Source organism: Trachurus trachurus (genome assembly GCF_905171665.1).
Source record: "Trachurus trachurus genome assembly, chromosome: 15".
In the NCBI taxonomy this organism is placed as follows: Eukaryota; Metazoa; Chordata; class Actinopteri; order Carangiformes; family Carangidae; genus Trachurus; species Trachurus trachurus.
The window spans coordinates 24,929,703-24,944,614 of NC_139906.1; the positions used below are offsets into that span (position 1 = coordinate 24,929,703).

The 14,912-nt window shown below is 41.0% G+C and overlaps 1 protein-coding gene across 4 annotated transcripts in view; it reads right to left on the reverse strand.

Annotated features, from left to right (window-relative positions):
• papolg (poly(A) polymerase gamma) overlaps nucleotides 1–14,912 on the reverse strand; it is a gene marked incomplete at its 3' end in the record, with an annotated part of 34,834 nt that overhangs the window by 17,715 nt on the left and 2,207 nt on the right. For 2 of the 4 annotated variants that reach the window (XM_083988001.1, XM_083988000.1), the window contains exons 5-14: nucleotides 10,759–10,868; nucleotides 10,124–10,177; nucleotides 8,842–8,953; nucleotides 8,523–8,612; nucleotides 5,987–6,125; nucleotides 5,795–5,867; nucleotides 4,323–4,443; nucleotides 4,023–4,107; nucleotides 2,651–2,704; nucleotides 2,023–2,142 (exon numbers count right to left, since the gene is read on the reverse strand). In XM_083988001.1, the coding sequence (XP_083844127.1) occupies nucleotides 2,023–2,142; nucleotides 2,651–2,704; nucleotides 4,023–4,107; nucleotides 4,323–4,443; nucleotides 5,795–5,867; nucleotides 5,987–6,125; nucleotides 8,523–8,612; nucleotides 8,842–8,953; nucleotides 10,124–10,177; nucleotides 10,759–10,868 (958 nt within the window). Of the gene's footprint in view, nucleotides 1–2,022; nucleotides 2,143–2,650; nucleotides 2,705–4,022; nucleotides 4,108–4,322; nucleotides 4,470–5,794; nucleotides 5,868–5,982; nucleotides 6,126–8,522; nucleotides 8,613–8,841; nucleotides 8,954–10,123; nucleotides 10,178–10,758; nucleotides 10,869–14,912 lie in introns of those variants that run through there. The other 2 variants (XM_083988002.1, XM_083988003.1) reach the window with 2 other exon arrangements.

Here is a 14,912-nt window from a genome sequence, read left to right on the forward strand (position 1 = left end):
TGTATTCTTACTTCTTATTCACTTTTGATTTAGGCTATTTGTCATTTACTTTCCTGTCTTTTCTTTTCTCTGTGGGCCTTGATGGATGAGAGATGGGTGGGGTTGTTCAAGTTTGTGATATATGTTACTGTATATTCTGTATACTAAATTAAAATGTCAATAAACATATGTTTAAAAAAAAAAAAAAAAAAACAAGTGGATGGACTTGCCCCAGTAGTAAAAACTAGGGATGCACATGATTAACCGTTTAACCGTTAACCGATAACGAGAACTTTGACCGATTAATGCTATCGGTTATTTTTTTTATTATTATTAGGTCCTTATGTCGTCAACTCATGGGGGCGTGTCGACACGTGCAGAGGTCACGTGCCTTCAGTCATATTTCGCAGCAAAAAGTTACACAGGAGGGCTGACAGTATGTGCAGCAGCCCCCATGAAGGAAGGTCAGACAATAAAAGTAGCCTACACGGACATAGATGTGAATCACCTGTAACTACGACGCTGAGAAAAAAAAAAAAAAAAAAGAGGACGAGGATGTCGCTGCTCTCCAGCCTGTTCACCTGCAGCTCTCCTGCAGCTCCACAGAGGAGCTCTGCTGTTCCTTCAGCCTGGTGTTTGGCTGCACTTTGTATAAAAACAGTTCTACCGTATTTCCTGCACTACAAGGCGCACTTAAAAGCCTTTAATTTTCTCAAAAAACGACAGTGCGCCTTATAATACGGAGCGCCTTATATATGGATCAATTGGTTAATTGGTTGATTCATACTCAGCTCCATCTAGGGGATGCATAACGCCATAACCCCAGTTTGACTGCAGTATCTTCTATTCTACCGTAGATGACCAAATAATCGCCCGCGTGCAAATACGCGCCTGTGCTCTTATAGCCGCCGGGGTACGACCTCATTTGGCAAAATAAACGCCGGTTCAATTAAACGCCCGGGCGATTAAGTGTTTACCATAGTCTTCCACAGAAAACAAAAGTTTTTTTTTTTTAACAGCGCTTCACCGGCTCTCACCTCTTCTGTCAGTCAGCCCCTCCTCTCGCTCTCTCTCTCTCTCTCTCTCTCTCGCATGCAGGCGCGCGCACACACACACACACACACACACACACACACACACACACACAGACACAGACACACAGGCGCGCTAGACTGAGGGATATAGGGATATAGATAAATGCGCTAATGTACAGTGTTGAAATTACCGCGATCGACCCCCCCTTCCGTTATCATTCATAACACTGCTCTGATCAGCTCAGCTGTGTCGCGGTAACACAGACAAACTGTCTTTTTATTTATTGTCTGATGTCAATAAAGATGCGTCGGGGGAAAAAGTAGTTTTGTTCCAGTGGTGCTATGGTGAGCTCCTTGTTCTTTGCATGATGGTCTGGTGCTGCTCATTGCAAAAATAAATTGTAGCCTGTTGCAAATACGCGCCTGGTTCTTATAAACGCCTGGGGTCCAAGTCGATTTAGCATATTAAACGCCCGGGCTACTAAATGGTCATCTACGTATGCGCCTTATAATCCGGTGCGCCCTATATATGAAAACAGTTCTAAAATAGGCCATTCATTGAAGGTGCGTCTTATAATCCGGTGCGCCTTATAGTGCGGAAAATACGGTACATTGGACGATCTAACCTCCATATGAGCGCGATCAGCTGAGACAGAGCACAGTGGATGTGGCGCTGCTCTGTCGCGGCGCACGTGTGTATTTAACGGCCCAAAAAAAAAAAAAAATTGGAGCGATAATTTTCAATTTTCAAGCATCTTAATCTCATCGGTTAACGGTTAATAATCGGTTAACGAGCGTCGGTTATCGGTCAGAAAAAAAATTCAAAATGTGCATCCCTAGTAAAAACATATCAATGGTTTATATTTCATATGCGAACAATAAAAGATAAAAAAAAAACTAAAAACTTATACCTCTACTAGTACTTCAAATTTTCTGACTGATTTTAAAGGAAAGGTATTCAATGTCAACTTTCTCAGTAACCATTTGAACACAGAAAAAACAGACTCACTCATTTCGATTCTCTTTCGAGCCCGGGAAGGACTGGGGGTTGACATGAGCCAGGGTGATGTACTCATTCCTCTCCAAGTTTCCCACAAGAACACGAATCTTTGACTCCACCAGACCGATCCTGAGGGAAACATCAGGATATACTCACAAGAGTGTCGCTAACAACTGGTGCACTTCACTCATTGCACAACCGCAGTTTACTCATTTCAGGAATTATTTATTCTGTTGTATTTGCAGTGTTTCCCACAGGTTTGCAAGTGACATGACATGAGACTGTGGTGAGTTTTGCTTTTACTGCGCACTACTGTCATGCATGCGCGCTTGTCTGTGTGTGTGAACGACAATAACATAGAAAGAGCAGTATGCCAAGATGAATGAATGGACGCCACAAATAAATTATTGTATGGGAAACACTGATTTGTTTCTCTGTAACATTGTGAACTTAAAAAAAAACAAACATTCTGAACAAAACATGTCACACTAGTGAATATGCACTAAAATAAATGCACTCAGGGATGGTGAACGACTGCGCCATCTGGCTCAGTTAAAATATCCTAATGCAGTTGAAACACTATAAAAAAGGAAATTTTGTTGTGTGACAAAAGGAAATTTTGTTGTGTGACACTTACCATTCTAAGTGGTTTTCTTCTGTGGACGCACTGGCAGTCAAAACTATATAATGCCTGTAGCACAAAACAAACAAAACAAATTTAGTATTTCCTATCTTGCCATTTAACAGAGTGGAAACCTTCCTCAATCAGTATTTCAAGAGCATGTGCTTCAATCAGTAGCAACAGAGTCTGGTAAAATGTCAATGTGTTGTATCGTGCACGAGACAATACACAGGCCCTTATGAGTGTTGACTGTCAAATAGTTCTCTGACTCTTCATCTAACAGCAGATACTGGTAGGCATGAGAAAGGTCAGGCTTACTGAAGTTCCTCCTGCTAAGGTAGCAAACAGATCATCTGTGTTAAAGAGGAACTAAGCAGGATTTTCCTGTGGCTATGCTACATTTTTGCATTAATTAAAAAGCTCCAGAGTAATTGTGATCGTTAACTACATGACTTGTGACATCTTACGAGTGAGAACGGAGGCTCTCTGCCTTCCACCTGCCGTCTCACGGCTGAAAACCAACCTTGCAACATCAGTCTAAGTTACTCAGTCGCCGCCCCAGCTCTCCTCTCCGCACACCGCAACACAACTGGCTCTGTAACCCGTAATCTTTTGTTTATGATGGTTAAGACTACACAAACACACCCGCCGCAACATCGTTTATGTTATGTAACGTTTCAATGTATTGATTTTTCGCCGGCTTCGTTGTAAACAAATGCACATGGCTGAGAGCAGCATAACCAGAACAGTGGAAAAGTAGTCGCCATAAATCCTAACTGTGTGACTATTGGAGAGGCCCACTCACTCTTCTCAGTCTTTGAAATCACTTTCAGTTCCATTGCTACTGCAATCTCACAAGCACCAGATCTGGATACCGCATAGTACTCGGCACTGTTGGCAACAACAGATCCTTCAGCAGCTTATAAGCATTAGCCCCAATCACCGAGAGAAACGTGCACACCTTCTTTTCATTCTTGATTTCATTTGCCAACATCCACTGCTCCAGATGTTCCAGATATGACTCAAAATCATTGTATTCAACCACATGACCGACTTGCACAGCCAAGGCGTTTTTTTACGATGCTTACTGCTAGTCCAACTCGTGCCCAGTTACTCCGCAAAAAAAACAAAAAAACAACTACTCAGTTTTTCTCAAGTACGACCAGTGTACGGTGACTCTTACAGTCTATTTACACAGGGGTATTCATTCAATATCCTTGTCGCCATTTGTGGTGTTCGTGCAGGAGACAATAAACAGGGTGGGTATGGCTACAGAACACGTCTTTACTTTGTTATTTTCGGAAACAGACTCAAAATTACATGTTCAACACCATCTTGACTTACTGTCAAGGAGGTGGAGGAGGCGTCTGTGAAATGCAATACTTACTTGTACTTTTGGAAAAAGCTGGGTGGCTCAAAGAGTTTCGACCACTCTGCTTTTCCCTGAAGTATCTCATCTGTGACGCTAAGCCCTGTTTATGACAAACACACAAGGACAATATGTCAAAGGTCAACACTAGAAGAGCAACGTGTAGCGCAAAGAGGAACAAAAATGTGCTGTTACCACTGCCCTAAGCAAAACTACTCATTGTTTTTGAGAACTTGCCAACTGGTTCACACACAGTGGAGAAATAAGCTTGTTGTTCTTTGCTTTGCAGTGTTGGTGCACTTGTGTATTCTGCATTACCATATTTGAACTCCTCACTCATGATGGTGCGTGTCGATGTGGAGACGTTGTATGTGGAGTTCTGCTGGGGATAGGCTGGTGTGATGATGGGCATCAAGTGGTATCTATCAGATGGGTTCACCTAAAATCAAAACATAGGGGACCAAACTGGTTTCATAGCAAAAAAAAGGAGTCAAAAACATTCTTCAAATCAAAAATAAACGGTCGAGCAGTGCAGTGGTAATGTCCAAAATATCTCAGACCGTTTATTTTTGTAAAGAAATCATCACAACAAGGAAAAAGTGTTTGTTTCTGTGGCGGGGAGAGCAGGCGCTCTGCAATCGGATAGTAATGTCTTTCCAGGACGTTTAAGAGTTAGGCTATCTGAGGTGAGTGATTACATGCAAAAACACAAAGTTTATACTGTTTATACTAGGGATGTGCACATCATCATGCCATGGTTCGGCTTTTTGTAGTGTTAAACAGTGTCGGATCAAGCAACGTGATTTTCTGCTGTGTAAAAGCGTTTTCGGATCGAGCCGCGGACTTTAAACCTTTTACAATAATCTGTGGTGGTTCCCTCGGCGTAAGGCGTCGACGACAGGTGTCATCAAGTCTGGTAGAAAATATGCTTTCAGTTTACAAACATTCTGAAACCTTCCCAGTTATTTCCTGAAACGTTGCGAGGCAGAGAGGACCGAAGGCACAAAAATGTAGTGTGGACTAATAAATAAGCACCGCTAATGATTAAAAAAAGAAAAAAACGTTTTCTCCTTCGAGGCAGCGCATTCATGCAGCGGCATAAAGATGCACATATGCCCCATATGTGCATCTTAAACTCCAGTCTCTACTCTTATTATCCACCTGATATTTTGTCTGACGACGCTGTGTGTGTCTGTCTGACGGACAGAGCGCATTTATGCACCAGCTGCGCTCTGTCCGTCAGACATGACGTCATTTTATTTTTTTATTACAGTATTCGGTTACCCGGTTACGACAAGGTTAGGTTACTCGGTTAGAAAATTATTCGAAATGCCCATCCCTAGTTTATACTGTACACTATATGAGTTCAGTGGTGTGTCATAAGGATTCGAGTCATGTATCATAGATATTTGATTGTTTTTTGTGTTTGTTGTGGTTGAAAAAATTGCCCCCATACTTTAGCGTTGCCGCTATCCCTACATTGTCTAGCCATGGGGTAACTCCGGTTTGCCTGCATCAATTTTAGTCGCGTTTTTTGCTCCCCCAACACTGGGTGATCATAAGAAAAACGATTTAGGGGTCAAAAATGGCCGGAATTCTCCTTTAAACCTCAGACTGTCACAATGTCTCATTCTTTCAGTTTTAACCTGAATACAACAAGACATATTTGATTTTCCCAACAATCAACGTATACAGAACCGGACCGAAAACCGTGACCACAAAACCATGGATTTTGTGAACTGTTCCACCCCTAATAACAACATGATGAAACTGTCTGGTGTCATACTCACTCTAGGATCCCACACAGGCAAATTCAGATTACTGTCCTCGGGCTGTTTCAGTAACACAGGGTTGGGCCACTCCCTGCAAAAAAAGACAATACAAATGTAGTGAATACATTTGTTGAACACCTAAATACAGTGAGTGGCATTGTGCAAGATATGCAAACATAACATTCTGCTTTCAAAGAGCAAGATTCTCACCATTTCGAGAAAACCAAAAAGAACTTGTGAACGAGTGTGGCAGCTACAGCGTTAGGGTACAGCTGACAGGTCCTGGCCACCAGCATGGCCCACGACACTCCACCCAGAAACCCCAGCATGTTGGAGTAGATTCCACGACCTCAAGTCACAGGACACAGGACAAATCAGTGACATTTTGACAATATTGATGTTACTCACAATGTAAGCACAGTGATAGTTTGATATGTCAGAGTAGGGCTGGGCAATACACCAACTTTATCAATTAATTCAAATTTGTATTTTAGGTCAATTTGTTTTAATGAAAACTGAGTTACTCTTTTCTCCGCCACCGACGGTCCCTGCTGACAAAAGTAGAGGACCAAAGGACATTCTCTCAGAAACTTTGTGGACAGATGAGACAAAACTGAAGCTTTTTGTAAGTCACATCTGCTCATCGTACACAGATGGAAAAATGAATATTAACTCCTGTGGCCACAGCTGGCCTCACAGGCCCCAGTGCTAAAGTGTTAAACTGGCCCTGTCTACTTTCAGGGTTTCCCCCAGTGTATTATAAGCCTGGCGGCCCGCCAGGCCTTACTTGACCCCCCGCCAGGCTAAACATCGTTTATTATTTTTTTTAATCAGTTTTTATACTCAATAAACACGTGATCAGGTGTCTTTTTCATCACCTGACAACACAACTATATATATACTATAATACAACTTCGTCGCACATAACGAGACACGTCACGGACATCATGCTCATCAGACAATAGACAGCATCAGACCGCTGCTTCACCAGCTGACCGACAGGAACGCACCGAGTCCACGTTAACGTGAGCCGAGCCACAGCTCCAGAGGCTCAATCAGCTGCTGTAGCAGCTGTTAGCTGGTAGCTGGTAGCTTTTAGCTGTTAGCTGTTAGCACGTCGTCCCCTGCAGCGTCAGAGCTCCAGACTCCTGTGAGCCGCGGGGCTTTCACCTGATGTGAAAATGATCCATTGTTTCATTTTTCAGCTCGTAAAGTTCGCGATCAGACACGTTTGTTCTAGTAGATCCGTGAGTGTCACGTTTCCATGACGACTGACCGGAAAAAGAGCGTGGTACGTCATGTGCACGTGACTCCAGATGTAAAAAATCTCGGAGCAAAAAACAAAACAAAACAAAAAAACATGGATGATGGATCTATAATACATCCATGGAAATAAGGCTAGACTTTAACAATGGAGACACCAGGCAGTTGTTTTTGAGTTTTTAATGCAAACAGTTGATGTTATTTATTTAAATATTTTTTTATAATTATAATTATTAGGCCTACTTTTTTTTGTGGTTGATTGAACAGCATTTCAAGAGTGCCTTTCTGTAAGACTCTGCTATAGCTGGTGTTTAAGTTACATAAAGTCTTATAATAACAGATGTTTATGATAATATTTTCAAATTTCTAGTCAACTTTTAACATTGATCTTAAGGCCTTATGGAATCACACCTGCTGAATGCTACTGCTCCATTAATGAATCTGTTCCCTACAGGGCCCTGCCATCGGTCAGGGTCAGGCCCCTGTCACAAAAAACCACGCTTGGGCACCGGTGGCCCGCCGATGGGCCGCTGGTGCCACCCTACCACCGGGCTTAACAAGTTTTCTGGGGGAAACCCTGACTTTATTAATATTAGTGCCATGAATGCAAATAAACCCATTTCTCTTTTAATTCCCCTACCCCAGCGGTTCCCAAACTTTTGGGGTCACGCACCCCCTTCAAATTTCTGACAGAGCTGACGCACCCCCAATGGGCGACACATGAAAAAAACTAAAAGAGAAAAAAAAAACGCCGTCGGGGGTGGGGGGTGATACAAATCAGCTGTCCTAAAATGTATGTTTCTTTTCTATAACACACATTCTACATCCCGGACGCGACGTCTTTCCACACACAGGCTTCTTTCACCTTTGAAATGGGGCATATAACACCATATCGCCTTTACCCTTTTTATGTCACGCACCCCCTAGCAGCGGCTTGCGCATGACAGTTTGGGAATCCCTGCCCTACCCAATGAGAATCAATTAGATACCGGATCGATTAGTAATATCGATAATGCAATATCAATTCCTACCCCTAATGGTGTGTGCATTGTGCATTGCATTGAATCCCTGTTAGTTTTGAACTAGAGAAAAGCTTACTGAAAAGTTCCAGGACAGGCAGTCAGGACACTTTTTGGCTTGTTGTTTCTGATTGCACTCCATGAAGGGAAACTCAAACAAAATAAAGTTAAATCTTGTTTTGAACAATTTCTTTGTAATCTACAGATTGATTTTAAGTAGGAGAAAAGAATCCGTCAGAGAGAGAGACGTGGGAGTTGATAATGTCTTTTAATTTTAAAACATAAATGCACAACTGGTCACTTGACTAGTGTCAACTGTCTCTCCATTTTTTAATTGGTAAATTCTGGTGATGGGTCAGTGTCATGTGCTCATGATACAATATGCAACATGCAATAACAGGTAACGTACAAAAAACGCTTTAGAAGTGTTTCTGACATTCCATTCATGTTTCAAGTCCACTTACGTTTTGCCCACAGTTTGATGGCCCTCAGTGTCAGCCTGAAGTTTTCTTTGTTTGGCACCAGGTACAAAATCTCATCAGTCACTCGACAGCCTGTATCAAGACAAAGCACCATAAATCTCACAGCACTGTTCAACAAGCCTAAGACTAACAGTCTCCGAGTCAGTTCACTAAAAGACAAGCTTTAATTTTTACAAACTTTTTTTTTCCACAATCAAAGCCCTGTAAAATAAAATGTACTACAAGCTCTTTTCAATCTTGCACCAGCAACAGCATTAGGTCAAGTCAAGTCAATATGGAGAACAGAGGCCTTGAAGTGTACCATTAAGGCTGCGGATACACCGAATGTCCAGATTTCTTAGAATAGAGTCTCCCCTCAGGTCCAGGTTGTCTGGAATGGATTGTAACGCCAGTCTGGCAAAAAGCAGGTCAATCTGCTCAGACAGACAGAAGAGCAGGACAGAATCTTCATATTAAAAAGAGTACACAAAATCCACACACAATCCAATAAAAACAGAGTTGGGGGTGGGGGTGGCATTTCTGAACTTGGTGGTTCTCTAGACACAGGGGAGTAGGGATGGGTATCGAGAACCAGTACTAAATTGGTACTGGTTCCTGTGTGTTTATGTATGTGTATGTGTATATACAGTATATATATATATATATTTTTTTTTTTTTGGTTGTTTTTTTCCCCCCTTCATCATTCCTAATCAGATCGTTTCAGTTTTTAGGCAAACGTTAAATCTGGTATGTGCCCGTTTTTTCTCTCACACTCAATCCGCATATAAATTAATGTTATAAGAAAACAAAAAATTGTGAGGGAAAGAAAAAAACAAGACGAAGCATTGTAATAACTCCTGCGACAAGTGACCAGGCCACAGTGGTCTATACCAGCTTGTTGTTCCCCACCCGTCATGTCTCTATTCCCCACCAGTGAAGTGTGCGTCACACTTTGTGAATCACGGGTCTCAAGTGTGGGCTCACTTAACTAAATGAAATGAAAATGCAATAAGAGTATCAATTAGTATCGGGATCGATAAGCAGTATTGGTTTCGATAAAATCCAGATGATACCCATCCCTACAACGGAGTGAGGTCAAACTACTGAAGGAAAAAGTTAAAAAATTCTAGAGTCATACAATAAAATAATAATAACAAAAAGTTGTTTAAAAATTTGCTTTTAACAGCTTCAACCTTTAAATGATCACGTTCAAACACATTCACAAATCTCATTGGCACAAGGCCTTCAACTGCAACTATGACATGCACACAGATTTCATGGATATATAAGAACAATTACTTGTCACATTATTTTGTACCCACATTTTTGCTCTCTGGAGGTTTCAAAGACCGTTACTACAGGCTCGGCTACCAACCAGTGTTATGAAGTTCAAATGTTTTGTCCTTATGTTCACATTCTTCACTAGGCTATTGTTTTGGACAGGACAGCTGACATAAAGCAATTTTTTGCCAACACAATCAAAGTCAGTGTCATAATTGAGTAGTAGTGCGTAATCCACAAGCCAACATTCTAGCCTGCACTTGTTCAGGCCCCAGTAACCGAGAACTCAAATAACACAGATCACTTGAATCTCAATAACTTACCTCTATCCCATCAAATTTGAATTTTATCACAGGTACAAAAGCATCCTCAACAGCCTTGAAAAAAAAAACAGACAGACACTGTCAAAACCGAATTGGGGACAGGACATAATCATAAATCCAAATTACATGATCATGGAATGAAATTGGCACCAAATGAACATGGGTGTGAACCCAGGTGGAATATGCTTTCTGCACACAGCTCTGTGTATTTGTATTTTAAGGGTGGGTTCAATGTCAGGAAAAGTTATTATAATGTAAAATATGAGTGTCAGGGTTCTAAAATTCAACAGTTTAAACACACAATGATCCTCCTTTTACACTATCCAAGAAACACAAGATACTCAGTATCATTATTCATCAGTAAAGTGCACGCAGTCATAGCATTCAAAGTTCCACAGAACAGTGAACACGGCTCCTCTTGGAGAAAGGCAGGAGCTCCTTTTGTATCGTCTACACTGAAAATTTTTTGATTTCACATGTCTGTAGCTCTTCATGGCTCCGGGATGAATTCAAATGCTATGGGAGGATGATAGTTCCACTTCAAATATCTAAATGAGGGGTTTTTATCCTTAAACCTACAGATAGGCATACTGCTGTTTGCTGCTCTGACATATAGAGAAGTGCACTATACTTACCCTCAAGTCTTTGATCTCTTCGTGCTGTTTTAATTTCTCAAAGAAAGATTGGAAAAAGTCGCTTCTCTCTACATGGCGCGGAGCCACACATAAAGCATCAATATCAGCTCCTGCAATAAAAAAGTTAATAGTGTAAACAGTATTGCTCAGTAGGTTAATGTGTTAACTTCAATCTGATAAGAAAGCTGAACAAACTTCCTGCATTCAAGGTTAAAGACAATGGTAAACAGTGGTAAAAGTTACGACGCTGAACACAAGTAGAGCATTGTGAAGCACAGACTCTACCATGGTCATTAGATTCATTCAGCATCCGCTTTGGAAAGTCTCAGTGTATGAAATGTAAAGCGTTAAAGGAATAGTTCACCAAAACATGAAATTCAGTCATTAGTGACTCACCCTCATGCTGATGAATACTCCGGAGTAGTTTTTTATTCCTCAAAGTGCATCTGGAGACCTGAGAGGCCGGGTTCATAGTCCAACGAAAACTTTATATGAGAAAAATAGCGCCCGACCTAAAAACGTCCATAAAACTACACAAAAACAATTTAATATTCCTCCACACTGATCGTCCACTGCACTCCGAGTCCTGAAGGGATATAGTCCAGAGTTTACCCGAAACAACGTCATTTAGGCAAGTCCGGTCACGTCCGTGTGCATCGTGTTGATTCAAATTCAAATTCAATACAGGACTGTTTAGGCTGTAAAAATGTCCTAAATGACGTTGTTTCGGGTAAACTCTGGACTATATCCCCTCAGGACACTTGGATTGCAGTGGACGAGCAGTGTGGAGGAATATTAAATGGTTTTTGTGCAGTTTTATGGACGTTTTTGTGTCAGGCACTATTTTTCTCACATAAAGTTTTCGTTGGACTATGAAACAGCCTCCCGGATCTCTAGATGCACTTTGAGGAATAAAAAACTACTCCGGAGTATTCATCAGCACGAGGTTGAGTTGAATTTCATTTTTTGGTGGACTATTCCTTTAAGTCTTGCCTGTACACAACATTTACTGCACGTCTGCCTGTCCTGGGTGAGGACTGTTGCTCACCCTGAGGTTTCTCCTGTTTTTTCCGTGTTAAGGGTTTTCATGGGAGTTTTTCCGTAGTCGATGTGAGGGTCTAAATGTAAAGCCCTTTGAGACTAACTGTAAAAATGGGCTATACAAATAAATTTGCTTTGCTTAAGATATTTTTAACATACAAAACCACATACAAGGCCTGGTTTTCCTGGGCACTGATGACCTTTTGGGAACTCAGTAAAATGTGGGAAGAAGTTTCAAAGACTAGAGGTGAGTGGTAATCTTTGATTTGTTGTTCAATGACTGAACAAAAATTAAATCCTGTGAGGCGTAAATGATTTTGAGTTGATGAGTTTAATGAAAAAGACCCTGAAGTGTTACAATTAACAAACCTTTGTTGCACAACACTAGAACACTAGACTAGAATAGAACACAGCTGTGAGTTTAACATCACTTAAAGGTTGAATATGTAGAATTACCAGAACAACAACAGAAAAAGAATTCCAGCAGTCGATTGCCAGACCGTTGCTAGGTAAAACAGGCCATTGCTAGGGACTCCGCTCTGATCAGAGGACAGACAGGAGGAGAACTATGCAAGATATTTACCTTATGTTTCATTTTTTACCGTCATTTAACAGCATAATAAATGACTTGTAGCTTGTTACAGGGAGAGTGGAGGCTCTCTGCCTTCCACACCGCTGCTGAAAACCAAACCTGCGCTCAGAGCCTGGTGTCACTGCTCTTGTCTCAGTGAAAAAGAAAAAAAAAAAAAAAAAAAAGGAACTCGGTGGGACCGGGAGCCCGCGACAGTAAACGTGTTTATGACAGATAAGACTACACAAATATACCCATCCTAAATATGATAATCCATTGATCCACCGATTGATTATTAAAAAGGCTTTGTTGAAAACAGACGCATACGACTGGGAGGAGGCAGGAAAACAGCAGAGAATTGAGCCACGTGTCGGCTACGGGCAGCTACGAATGTAAACAGAACGCGACAGAAAGTCATTGTCGAGCCCGTCAAAAAAAATTAAAATAATTAATTCAGACTAAATATAATTTTTTATGGAAAAGCAATACTTTCATTCTGTACCCCTCTAAACGCCCCGTGGATGTATTATTATTTTTTTTTTTTAAATATAGCTTTTAATAAATATTCTACATATTCAACCTTTAAAATTTTTCATTTCATTTTTTGTTTTTCCATTTTAAAAATAACAGGGTCTCTGCAGGTTTCACCAGCTCAAATTTAAGACTTTTTAAGACCTTTTTAAGACCATTATGGATGAAATTTAAGACCTATCATGACAAATAAAAAACGTACAAAAGAAATGCGGAGTCACAAAACTAGAAATTGATTGCAATATATAAGTTGCGTGTTAGGCTTGTTTGTAGTTGAAAAAAATACATTCAATAAAGCACAATGAAGTGTCGCAGGAGCATCTAAAGTAAACTATTTGGGGGCACACAAAGAAATTGGGGAGTGAAATTAAAAATGTTTATGTAACACATTATTTATTTAATTCACTGGCAACCAGCAGGCAGATGGCTTTAAGCCTTGAATAATGTTAAGGGTCACACGTGACCCCTTTTTACATTGGAGAACAGTAAAAACACCAACACTTCCCCTTTGGCCTGAAATGTGATGACTTCTAAATGTGACCCAGAATAGACAAACATGGAAATATTTCAACTTCTTTGATCAACAGACACGAGCCACAACCTGTTCTGTATTATGACCAGCACAATATTTGACACATGAAGTAAATAAATTGGCTTTTGGTCAGCCCTATATATTATGGTATTAAATAATGCTTGAATAAATGTGAACTACCGTAAATTCCGGACTATTAAGCGCACCAGCTAAATCTTAAAAGTAAATAGATTTTGTACATATATAGGCCGCACCTGAATATAAGCCGCAGGTTTTTCATGTTGTAACATGAGACACAGAAAGACAGTACACGGAAGATGTGTGGAACTATACAAGTCCGCTCGCTTTTCCGCTGTTTTGGTTACGCTCCTAGCCATGTGCATTTGTTGACAACGAAGCCGGCGAAAAATCAATAAATGGAGCGGTGGATAACGTTACATAACATACGCGTGTGTGTTTGTGTAGTACCGTCATGAACAAAAGATTATGGGTTACGGAGCGCGTTTGTGTTGCGGTGCAGCAGAGACGAGAGCTGGGACACCAGCGACCAGGTTTTCAGCCGTGAGACGCCAGGTGAAGACAGAGAGCCTCCGTTCTCACTCGTAACAAGTCATGTAGCGCAAAACCATCACAATTACTCCGGAGGCACCAACACGGCATCAACACAGCACCAACAGACAGTAACATGACTGGTTAGAAAATAAAACACTGCACCAAAACGCAAAATTAGTGTCTTCTTCGGCGCATAATCCTTCCCCACATGCCTGTCTCAGTAGCGCTTCCTGCTAGAGCGCCTCCCGGAGGCCGTTAGCCAGTAAAAATCTATAAATTAGCCGTATCGTTGTACAGGCCGCAGGGTTCAAAGCATGAGAAAAAAGTAGCGGCGTATAGTCCGGAAATTACGGTACATCTTTTTATTTAAAAATGCTCGCCCATGCTCGCCCATGGTGGGCAAAAGAAAATTTAAGACCTGTCTAAAATTATTTAAGACTTGAACACAATAATTCAACAAATTTAAGACATTTTAAGGCCTAAAATTTAGATTTTCAAATTTTAGACTTTTTTAGACTTTTTAAGACCCCGCGGATACCCTGAATAAGGTGGTGTGCAAGAGCTGTATCAGTACTGCTGGGACAAGAGCCCATCCTTCCACATCGATCCCCCAGACACGGAAAACCAACAAACATCCCTGACTTGCAAAATCAATGGCACATTTGTGTGTTCCCAATAACATCTGTATCATCAGAGACTTGCTACACCTGCACCTGTAACCAAACTGCATTAGCATCTTTTTCCTTCTCTAAATGAAGTATACCCTACAGGCATAGACCGTCATGCATATGAATATCACATTTGAAGAGAAGCGTGCAATTGATTAGTTTGAACCAATCTTTGAATAGTATTTTTGTTCCAAAAAGCCCATCCCTGAGATCAATGCCTTCAGCCTATGGTAAGTCACTGTTTACCCAGCATTCAAAC